This window comes from Babylonia areolata, chromosome 2 (genome assembly GCF_041734735.1).
Source record: "Babylonia areolata isolate BAREFJ2019XMU chromosome 2, ASM4173473v1, whole genome shotgun sequence".
In the NCBI taxonomy this organism is placed as follows: Eukaryota; Metazoa; Mollusca; class Gastropoda; order Neogastropoda; family Buccinidae; genus Babylonia; species Babylonia areolata.
The window spans coordinates 7843309-7855802 of NC_134877.1; the positions used below are offsets into that span (position 1 = coordinate 7843309).

General features: G+C 43.7%; 1 protein-coding gene across 1 annotated transcript in view; it reads left to right on the forward strand.

The window, feature by feature from the left end:
* LOC143297203 (uncharacterized) overlaps nt 1–12494 on the forward strand; it is a 35028-nt gene that overhangs the window by 15739 nt on the left and 6795 nt on the right. The window contains exons 4-5 of the mRNA XM_076609413.1: nt 1899–2820; nt 9836–10135. Of these exons, the coding sequence (XP_076465528.1) occupies nt 1899–2820; nt 9836–10135 (1222 nt within the window). The remainder of the gene's footprint in view (nt 1–1898; nt 2821–9835; nt 10136–12494) is intronic.

A 12494-nucleotide genomic window follows, 5' to 3' on the forward strand; every position in this document is an offset into this window, starting at 1 on the left:
CTTCAATCCTATATTCAATGGACAATACACAATAACATGTGATGGAAAGTTGGAGAAGGAGACCGTTAAATATTTATTCAAAGAAAGATTTGTGAACGCCTCATCACTTACTGGATTATGCCCCAAACTGCCATAAAAATATCCACAGAATCAGTTGGAATTCACAGTTTAAAATTGTAAACCATGCGAGTTAATACCCTTGAATTGATCACGATGAAACGAAAAAAATTCCAGTCTTGATTTTTCTCAAAATGAAGTCCTTTTCACTTCTTACGACGTTTAGAAGTACGTGTACTTGGCTCTACATGTTATTAGTTTAACAAAATACTAAATTTTCATATCAACTTTAAAACTATAAAACTAGAATGAACATAAAAGAGAAATTGAATCGACCGTGTCGTACTACATTCCCGGCGGGTGTAACTAAACTTGTACATCTATCTAGATCTAGAGAAAACGTCTAAATGTTGCAGTGTGATTGCAGCGATAGCCACGTCTCCTTTACCGCGGACTTAAAAAGAAGATTTTTTGAATGCCCAAGATACACCAGAATAATATGATTTAAACAGCGTTCTCACTGCGAATACCGCAATTGATTTATCGCCCTTTAAAAAAAAGTATGTTCAAATATTAAATTTTAGAACGTCAGACCAGGAGCCACGATAGTGTAATGGATAAGACAGTTTCTTCTCACCCAAACACGCGGGGTTCGAATCTGATTAGTACTTCTTTTTTTTCTTTTTTCTTTTTTTAACCCGAAGCTTTATAATAACAAATGCGGAACACATTTTAATGATTAGATTTTTTTTCTTTTTTAAGTGTATCACAAGTGAGTCTTGAAGGCCTTGCCTCTCTTGTTCTTTTGGGGGGGTTTTTTGTGTGTTTTTTTTTCACCAACAAACCTTGACACTTTTTCTCTTTCCCGGAATCTGTGACGAACTGTCTGAGCTGTTTTGCTCTGACGATGACGCATTGGTATTGTGAACGCTGGGATGGGCACTTGATATCCATTCTACATTATCACGACGAAAAAGCATTTCAATCGTGTGCGTGTGTGTGTGTGTGTGTGTGTGTGTGTGTGCGTGCGTGTGTGTGGCTTTAACGTATTTGTATTTGTTATTCATTTTAGCAGAAGGGCTGACGTCCTCAGCACAGGTTAGTCTCACTGGCATAAAGGAAATTAAAGGTCAATATATGTTATGAACTTATTACTTTGCCTTTTTTTCTTTTCTTTTCTTTTTTTCATGTGACAGGGATTTGTGCTCAACACGGCTGATTTTATTTTTAAATTTCGCAGCCCTGATATGGCCCTTTGCGTTCGGCTGGACAATGTTGAATGCTTTATCAACATCTCCACTCTCACTGATGTGAGAGTGTGCTACAAAATGAACATTGTAAGTGCTTTCCAACGTAAAGAAAAAAAAAGAAAGAAAGAAAATGTCCCAACATCTGTGCTAATGTCGTGAAGGAAGATCTGTCATATCTGACAAGCTGCATTCCACCAACCGTTTATTCCCCTGTTCATCTGAGATCTAACCGTCTGAAAAACAGCTGCCCCACTGCTTTTAAAGATTCTCAATTCGTCGCCTTCCCAATCCCCTCCCTCCCCCTCTCTCTGTCTATGTTTCTGTCTCTTTGTCTGTCACCCTGTGTCCCCACCCTCCCTCTCTCTCTCTCATCCACTTACCCTTTCATTTCTTTTTTATTATCCCAAACCCGTTAATGGCAATGTGGTTTGCTCGAAAGATTGCAACATTTATTCTGTATCTGGCGCCGTGCATATACGTTCTTCCCTAAATCTACTCCAATTTCCGTACGCATGCTGTGTGCATGAAATGCACAAACAAAACATATTGATCAATTGACTAAAGATTATGAATCTGTGTTTTATTGATCAGAGTCGACTGCGGTATGACGTCGTGGAGGCCAGCCGGCTTCTGTCCACAGGCCACACGGAGGGAGCGGAAGTCCTCTTTGAGGATCTAATCAGCAACCTTCCAGAAGGAGCAGACCTCAGCAGCGCTGAGCTGGGGGTGGATTCCCAGGAGCAGGAGAAAAGAAACCTGTTAGAGCGGGCGGACAATGGAAAGGACAGAGGCAGCAAGCTACGTCCCGAGCCTTTCCCCATAAAGACACACGCCGGTCAGCGTCCCGCCACTCCATTCGGCTCTGCTCCATACTACACCATCGGCAGTCGGGAAGGACCCCCTCATCTTCCCCCAGACGGCGGTTTGGGGATGAAGGAAGTGGTGGAAGAGTCGCTCCGTGTGCTGTCAGAGCTGACCAAGAACGGGACTCAGCTGCTGGACGTGCTGACTGACCTGGCACAGCTGTCCTCCAACACGCTGACCCACAGCGTGACCGCCCTGCACACAGAGGTGCAGCGTCTGGAGGACGTTCGGGTCAGTCTCAACCAGGGGCTCCCCTCCCCCGGCAAAGCTTCGGGGGACGTGGCGTTGGGCCAAGAGTCCTCCGCAGGGTCGGGAGCTGGTGGAGACCTCCGCAGCTTGCACAACACCACTAAGACCATCTTCAGCATTGTGGAGGCCATCGCCTCCAACACGGGCTGGATCCCCTACATCTTCCACAACATGCAGCTCGTAGAGAGACTCACGAACCGCACGCTGGAACTCACCAAGCGTTCTATGGCGACGCGCTGGAACCATCCCCATGGCAACGAGGTCCCCATCCCACTGACCCAGGATCGGCAGCTAGGTCAGGACGGAGTCAGCCAGGTTCAGGCCCTGGACCTCATTTACGACACCAGCGTCAGGCTGCAGAAGATCATGCCTGCCCTCACCAGACTGGTGGCGGAACCAGGTCAGTTGGGGTCGTTGCTTTCAGTGTTGCCTACCTCTTGCTGCTGTTCTAGTACTGTCGTGCTTGTCTGTAAATTCCTTATCCATTTTAAAATTTATGTTTGGCGTTAGTCACCAATCTGCGGAAAGAGCCGACCATTTTGTCATGGTGCCCAACGCATCGTACACACGCACCATTGAACAATATGACGTGGCATCACACCGTTCGCGCGTAACGCTTGTATGTGTGCCCATTGTTAAAATGGGTCATATGCATGTACTCTCTCTGTCTTTTGGCGCAATCTTTGACCTGGGGCATGTTAAGTTCAACTCCTTAAAACCTTCGCGGAGTCGAAGTACAACTTGAGAATAATGTCTTTTACATGACTGACCCTGTTTCAAATATTGTCGCTCACGTGTGTGTGTGCGTGTGCGTAGTGTGTGGGCACGCGCGAGCGCGCGCGCGTGTGCGTGAGTGCGCGAACACGCGCGTCTGTGTTTGTGTGTCTGTCTATATATATATATATATATATATATGTGTGTGTGTGTGTGTGTGTGTGTGTGTGTTTACATGAGTTAGAGACAGGTAATCATAATTAGACAATACTGGAGGAACAAACAGATGGAAAACGTCTTACACTTTACAGCGCCTGCGTTGATGAAGACAGAAACTGACCAATAAGCATGCATGTGTAGTTCTCCAGATAGTTGCAGAAGAGAGGAGTGTTTTGCTGTACTACTGTCTGTGGCTGTAGCAGCTGACACCAGTTAGCAACATGCCGGTTTCTGCCAGGCCACACAATGCCTGCCGACTGTCTATCCCTGCCTGTGTTCTCTGCACACTTGAGAGTGCGTGCCGTAACTCTGGGGGTCGGTTGCACGTGCAGTCCATTACACCTTCCGGAAATGCTTTGCGTCATGCTTGGTCACACAGTTCTCATGAAATATTTGAAAAACCCCAACAGTTTCCACCACACTCGGTTTTTTATGGTTGTCTACCATCATGCGAAATTAAATTATTTGAACATTTTTCTTTTCGTTCTTCTTTTAAAAAAAAGTTTTGTTTTCGTTCAAAGGTTTATCATTTACTGATTTAGCACTCCAACAATTCACTATGCCTCTGAGACTCAATCATGATATTGTTATATCTACTTCCCGAATCGTGGTATCATCAGTAAGACAATAATCATGAACTGGACAGTGGCCAGTTTTCTTCGTCGGGGATGTTTGAAAAAGAAAGCAACAACTGGGTGACTATAGTATCTGGTCCTGGAGCTTCAAACAACAACTGGGTGACTATAGTATCTGGTCCTGGAGCTTCAAACAACAACTGGGTGAATATAGTATCTGGTCCTGGAGCTTCAAACAACAGCTGGGTGACTATAGTATCTGGTCCTGGAGCTTCTTTTCTTTTGTATTTTTGTCAGTGATTTTCACGCTCCATATCGATCCAAACGTCTCTTGCTTCTATGGATAACACTTCATTCCAGTGAAGGGATGAGATCACTTGAGCAAAATGGCGTTTACAAAACCATGCTTTTGACATGTGACCTTGAATTAGGGCCACAACCAAAACTATCAGTCCATGTACACAGAACGAACGAACGAATGTTTATTTTCAGAGGATTATTGAGAAAGCAAAAAATGTTGTTCTTTTGTTGTCTTTGTTGTTGTTGTTATTGTCATTCAGCCTATGTTGAAATTTTGCGAGTATAAATATTTGATGATCCCAAGCTGCTTGGTGGTCGAGCATGGCCCTGAACACAAGAATGAGTTCTGAGAAGCCGTGGTTTCGCAGATATTTTAAGGCCCCTTCTTCACCCCTTTTTTGAAGCTCGTTCAAATGCTAACATTCTTTCCTTTGTGTTGGATCGTGAGAATTGCCACACTGCATCTGGTGTCGTTACACACAACACGGCTTTCCTGTTGAGCTTTGTTTCCAGTCCTCAGAAGTGGCAAAACAATGACATGCACTGCCTGCACTCTTCCCCTTGCCAGTCTCTGAACCACACCAATCACCCGCCGTCACATGTCAAAAAGAAAGCGGAAGCCAGTGCTGGTGATGACGTAAACAGTTTTAACTTGAACACCTTTCTTGCAAATACGATTACTTGGAATGGGGGCGTGGGATAAGGGGTGCACTTATGAAAATACGCCGTCGGTTTTGGTGGGCTTTTTTTTCGTGTTTTTTCCCCCCTTCTTTGTTCAGTTTACTGTGTGACATCCGCGCAAACTGTTGACGCAGCCAAGGTGCGGACAGTAAAACGATTTAAAGGTCTATCAGCATGTCCACATCATTCTCAGCAAGAAAACGTCATTGAACATAATTGATTCTCTCTCTCTCTCTCTCTCTCTCTCTCTCTCTCTCTCTCAGCTCATAAGACATGAGGGTAGTGGAAGTGCCTAACTGAAACGTCACTCTCAGAATGTTTAAAATGTCTTTAATGTTTCTTGATTATCTGTAAAATAACAATATGCAACGACTTTGGCGACTGCACCAAAAGAGGGATGGAGAAGTCCAGAGAGCAATAAAACCTAACCCATTATGCACTGACTCGTAACGATCCATGAAAGCCATTAATCAGCTTTGTTCTGGTTGTTTAGTTCGTACTGGACCTAAGTATTTCGTGTTGCAACGCGAAAAAAAAAACTTAAATCTAATCAAGGACGGAAAAGTTCGAGCGTATAATATAACAAAATCATGCCAGGCAGCAACACAACTGATTTCCGATGTGATTTATAAAACCATTTGACGTGTGGGTGCTGGGTAGATTTTCCGATGAAAGATCTGGGGCTGTTTACAAATGTTTCTGGGACAGAGAACGTCGGCAGAGGGTTGGGGTGAAACTTTTAAAGATGGAGTCAGGAGGAGGGGGGGGGGGGTGCAGAGATGGTGTTAGAAGAGACGGAACAGGATACCGGAAGTGTGGAAGGATGTGAGAGGGAAGGAAGGGAGAGGGTTATGTTGTCAAGTTGACGGGCAGGTTGGAGGTTTTGTGGGAAACTGTTGGCACAGCAGATGTTGGAATGGTGCGAAATGCACAGCCCAGGACTTGCTGAAGTCTGCTGAGTTCGTCCGAATGTCTGGGATGTGTTAGATGGATGGAGAGATGGTTTCGGCAGACATCGGGCATAGTGGTGGTGCATAGTTCAAACTGGAAATTGTTTTCTTTGACCCCTTCTGTCTATGTCTCTCTGTCTGTCGTTCAGTCTCTCTGGTTTGAATACCCTTCAAATCACATACCCATAACAATTCTACCAAAACCATTAGATAGATAAATTCAAAACATATATTTTCCCATTTGAATAGATTTAATCTGATTCCCACAAAACAACCTGCGAATACAGTTCCAGTCGACAGCATGATGACCTTCAGAAAACACACTGGAAGCACTATTCTGAAATGCAAAATGGGTCTTCTAGTCTTAAAGGCAATGGCAATCAAAGGCATTGAACAACGCCTCTTTTCCGGTTATATCAATCACTCATTCTCAGTGTGATCGACTACGGACTAGGGCAAACAACACTCTCAAAGCAGCCTCCTAAGCTTAGAAAGAATTCAAAATGAAGCTATGACGCTGATACTTGGAACAGCGAAGGGCACTCTTACTGAGACCATACGATACCTCCTTGAACTCCTTTCAATGCAGGGCAGAAACAAGTTATAACAGCTTGAGGCCTATTTCAGAGCACTAGAAAACCCTCAAATCCACTGCATGACGCGCTCGAGGAACCAGAGGAACCAAAAGGTCAGGGATGGAACAAGCAGAAGACACAATCCAGCTTGTATGCCAGCTACAAGACCTGAAAAAAGAGGGAAAATGGGAAGAAAACCACAAAAACCTGAAAGATCATTCATTAAACCCACTCTGAAAAAAAACTGTCGGGAATGACAGAGGGAGAACTGATGCAGGGGTGAAGCTACTCACAGAAGAAAACAGTAAAGAAGAGGATACTAGAAGATCAATCCGGTTGGGAATTCACTGCAAAGCAAAACGTAAAAACACTAAGGGAAGAGAATGCCGCGTACGAAGTCGAAACCTCCAGCCTGACAACAGAAGTTGAAGCTGTTACACATGCTCTCCAGTGGCTGTCATCTATTTGTGCGTCTGGAAATCTACATGCCATGATTCTGACTGACTCAATGAACCTCTTAAAATTGAAAGTGGAATGGGGAGCCCAGAATGACATGAGGCAATTCGCAAATTCATATTCAAAAGCTTACATGGGTATAGTGCTCTGGTCATGCAGGTGTTAAGGGAAATGAGCGGGCCGACAGACTTGCTGGTAGCGCAACAACAATGACCGGTCTACATCTGGGGAAATCCGAAATCCTAGGAAAAGTAAGAGTACTTAAAAAAAACAAAACAGGTACACTGCTATCATACCATTGATCGCCTCACTGAAAGAAAGACAGAGAGAGGGAGCGGCCGAAAGTCTAGCATGAAAGGTTGAGCGCGATCCTTTGCGAATCAAACCAATATTGGCATAACTTCCAAACCAGCAATGCGCAGATTTCTTCACAATGAAACAAGTCTCCCAAATACATCAGACTGAGCAACACGCCAGACGCCACATTCATGGCATCAGAGATTTTTTTCCCATCCCTCTTGCGGCAACTCTGTGTGTGTGTGTGTGTGTGTGTGTGTGTGTGTGTGTGTGTGTGTGTGTGTGTGTGTGTGAGTGAGTGATGAGAGCTATGCATGTGTGTATGTACGTGTGTGTGTGTGTGTGTGTGTGGATGTGTGTGCGTGTGCGTGTGTGTGTGTGTGTGTGTGTGTGCGTGTGTGTGTGTGTTTGGTGCTGCAATATGTAGAAGTGGGGTGGGGTGGGGTGTATATGTGTGTTGTTGCTATTGTGGGTGTGTTGCTCGATTCTATTAACACGATTTTTTTATGTTTTCATACAAATAAAATTGTTGTTTAATCAATATTTTAACGGACAGATCTTAATTTGAAAACATGTGTAGGTGTCATTTTTGTAGTCAGGTTGTAACTCATCCAAACATTCCTCAGGATCTTACCAAGACAGGTAGGTTTATTGCTGATTTTACCAAAAAAACAAACAAACAAAAACCAAAAACAAAACAACAACAACAAAATCACGTGAAACAGGCGAATGAAGCTCGGGATAGTGCCAGCAAAGCTATATCAACGTAGCCATCTTCAGATGCCCTCTTGGCATCTTCCAATCCAAAGAGTAAATCAGGATCGGTGTTGCTAAAATGCAACATCCGCTTTGTCCTGTATAATTCTCCCAGGGCTAAATCAGGTGGTGTTCTGTGGACATCTTACTCCGGTTGAGTCTCACAGATGTAGTTAATTGCCCATGAAAAACACCTTTCGAGCGGCTGGGTTCTTAACACGCGCTGTGCACTTGCAATGTCACGTGAACAAATGATGATGATGGCTCGGAGCCAAGCAGAATTCCTGCTGCCAGATCTTTTTCGGTCCCATGACGCATCTGTGTGTTCACAAAGCACTCTGCCAGTGAGGACTAGCGCTTCCTATCAGCTGGCGCGGGTAAATAAAAAGGCACAAAAATAATAAAAGACACAAAAAACACGAAATAGAATAACATGATTTTTTTTTTAAAGAAAGAAAGAAAGGGGAAAATATTTCTGGCATTGTTCCTCTGAACCTGTAGCTTACATGTGCAAGTGGTGTGTAGCGTTGAGTATTCGCACCCATCAACATAAACACACGTGATTTGTTTTGCTTTATTGTCACTATTGTTGATGTAGCTCCTTTCTTTGTTCGATTGGTTGGATTTTTTGTTTGTTCATTGTCTTTTTGAAACATTTTAATGATAAAAATGATAAATTTTAATCAAGCATAAATGGCCTCAGTCTGTGCACTTGACTTTGGTTAAGAGAAAAGTTATCAAATATTTTTGTGTTGAATGTTAGTATTCCATGCCATACCTTGAATCAGAGGCGTCCAGGTAGTGGTTTTTGTACTACAGCATTTTGTTCTCCAAGCTGGCTCAGTGAGCTAGAATACAAAATTACGGAAGCAATAGTTCCAGTTTTGTACTTGTCTGTTGTATTTATTCAATCTCATTTGACACTTGGAGAGCCTTAACGACTCGGAGCTGGGCACAGTATCGATTATGTTTTGTTGTATTTGTATTGTCACACTGTTACAAAACTGTTGATTTGTATTAGCCACAACGTTGCCACTTGGAATCAAGAACATACCTAGCATGCACACCCCCGAAAACGGAGTATGGCTGCCTACATGGCGGGGTAAATCGATAAAAACGGTTAGACACGTAAGAATGTTACGAATTTGAGAGAGAGACAGACAGACAGACAGACAGACAGGCAGGCAGACAGATAGACAGAGAGTGTGTGTGTGTGTGCGTGACTGAAACCTGATAGAATGACACGGGAAACGAATCAATCAATCAATTAGACAATCCCTTTGATATCTGAAACATAGTATACAAAACTTTGCCTTCAAGCTCGTCATAAGAGAGGGGCAGACAGTCAATTAATTATCAGAATACATCGCATTCAAACCTGAAGTGATAACCACTCACTCACATGACCATGATGGGGGAGGAGGGGAGGTGTAAGAGGAAAGGAAGCAAGAACATCGCACAAACACCATCACAGTAAATTATCACATTGTAATTCAAAGAGTAAAAACACAAACATTTAATGCGAATATGTGAGGGTTTTTTTTCTTAATATCTACCTTTAAAACTAAACTTGCTTTCAAATTTTCCAGTTGTGGTGTGTAGAAATGGAAAACACACACACACACACACACACACACATACACTATGAGCGCCCAGTGGCACCTGTAAGTCGGTTTTACACAGGTGGGCAACATGTTGTGCAAATGACTCCGTGAAGCGCTTAGACTGACCAAAAGATTGGAGCTGTGTCCATATCATGATAATTTGCACGATTGGTATGCATCAGTAAAAGTGCTATAGTGGTCGTTCAGCCAGGCAGAGAACTGTGCGTGGTGCATTGAGTAGAGAAACAGTGAATTCTGAACATGTCTAGGGATTTATTCGTGTTTCAGAGCCGCTGATGGCCCTTGCTGAGGGGAAGAGCCCGCAGGAGGGAAGAGTGGAGATCTTCCACAAAGGTCAGTGGGGTGCAGTGTGTCGCCTGGACATGGGTCATTCTGAGGCTTCCGCCATCTGTAAACACCTGGGCTATGTGGGCGGCGTGTGGGCGGGCACCGATCACTTTGGACGTGGCCGTGGCGGGCGTCACTGGCTCCTGAACGTGACCTGTTTGCACAGCCAATTGTGTCCCCTGGTGATGCAAACCAGCCACTCAGTTAACTGCCCCTCTGGCCACTTCGCCGTCATCTGTGGTGAGTGGCTATGACGTCATTATCAGGGTGATGTCAGCATTGGTAATGTCATTGTTCTTCCCCCTCCTCTCCTGCCGCTCCACCCTCTCTCTGTTCTCTGTGTGTGTCTCTCTCTCTCACTATATATATATATATATATATATATATATATATATATATATATTCATAAATAAATAATCCTGTGAATAAATATACACATAAACAGAAACAACCCAAACTGTGTGTAGGCGTGCGCTCGGGTAAAGGGTTGGTGTTTCGTGCGTATATGTGTATGTGTGGGTAATAATGATAATAATAATGATAGTAATGATAGTTATTTTGTGCTGAATCTTGTGCAGAGACAAACCAAAGCGCTTTCGCACCAGTCATTCACACGCATGCATAACTGGGTACGGTTATGGATGTGAGTGTGTCAGATATAGTGACTGTGCTGTCTTGAAAGCGGGTAACAAGTTTTCAAACTGTCATGCGAAAACTACTCACGTTTGTTTCGTTGACAGGGTTTTGGAAATCGTCCAATCTATACCTCCCCCCTCCCCCCCCCTCCCAGACCCCCTCCCACCCTCACCCAGCCACCATCTGCTCAGTTTCCTTTGCTGCAGTCAGCGTTGTGGAATGTTTCACTTTTTACTGTGCCTTTCCCCCATACTGTTTCCATGTCAGAATGACATTGGTGAATAGTGTGGGCTCAGATAATATTAAGTGGTACAAGACCTCGGGAAATGTTCTCGTCGCTAAAGTGCCCATTTCCATGTCAGAATGACATTGGTGAATAGTGTGGGCTCAGATAATATTAAGTGGTACAAGACCTCGGGAAATGTTCTCATCGCTAAAGTGGCAATTTTTTCATATTCATAATGCACGTATGGTGTTTCTGCCATTGAAAGGTGGCTTCTACATTCAGTCATATATTATATGGCGCAAACTCCCCATAGATGGGCTCTAAGCACCTCACATGAAGCAGTATATATATAACAGTGCATTATACCACAAAAGACCACATGAAGACATATGTGGAAAACAAAATCTGTATCCAACAATACAATACTACAAATTGCAGATATATGAATAAACGCAGGAAAAAGTCACAAAATATGCACACACACACACACACACACACACACACACACACACACACCACACCACACCACACCACACCACAGGAATACTACAATGGAGGGGGACACAAGGGAGGTGAAGAGGAGACAAAGAACTATGCTTCGTAACATCCAAATGTCATTTTGAACAGGTGGGTTTTCAGTTTACTTTTGAATGAGGACAGATTTGGTGAGTGCCAGAGATCCAGTGGAAGAGAATTCCAAACAGAAGGTGCTTGATGCTGAAAGACCCTTTGACCAAATGTCTTTGAAGAGACTTTGGGGACACGAGTGTAAGTATGAAGGACAGAAGATAAGTAAGATGGGAGTGAACCATCGAAATGGCGGTAAGCCAATGTGCTAATTTTGTACTGAATTCTGTACTGGATGGGCTACCACTGAAGATGACGCAAGAACAGGGTAACATTATCTTTTTTCTTTTCTTTTTTAAATTACTTTTTGAGATCGACTTTGGCAGCATTGTTCAAGATCATCTGAAGGCGTGATATCAGATCAGAGGGCAAACCAGCAAAGGGTGTAGTGAATTGTAGTAGTCAATGCGACTGAGAATCAAGGACCAGACAAGCTGAGAGGTTGCTTCAACAGTCAGATATGGTCGAATGGTACGGATTTTTCTCAGTTGGAAGTTGACTAAGCACAGACTGAGAGCCTACAAGCATGGCTTCTGTCTTGACATCTTTGAGTCTGAGCTTGTTGGTCAGCATTCATTCCTTCACTGCAACAATGCACATCTTCATGTTTTTGCGAAGGATAGCAAAAGAACTTGATGAAGAAGCTTTTGTGAGTTGGGTGTCATGTGTAAACTTGTGAAAATCACATTGATATTCACTGATGATGTCGGACAGGGGCTGAGTGTACAGACTAAATAATATTGGACCAAGCACTGAACCTTGGGGAACACCATATCGAACAGGAAGAAGGCCAGATTCAGAATGAGAACTTGAAATGAACACTCTTTGAGTGCGATTGGAAAGATAAGATTTGAACCAAATGAGGGCTGTACCAGAGATTCCAAAAGTGTGATGAAGACGGTCGGGGAGGGGGGTGGGGGGGGTCAAGACCAGGTTTCTTGAGTAAACACTGGGGCGTGTTTAGAATCTTCAGGAAAGGAGCATGTAGACAGAGAGATGTTTACAATCTTTGTGATAACTGGAAGAAGCCCATTTGAGCACAGTGTAAACAGATCAACTGGCAGAGGATCCAAACCACAATATTTATAGGGTACTGATTAATCAAATCAT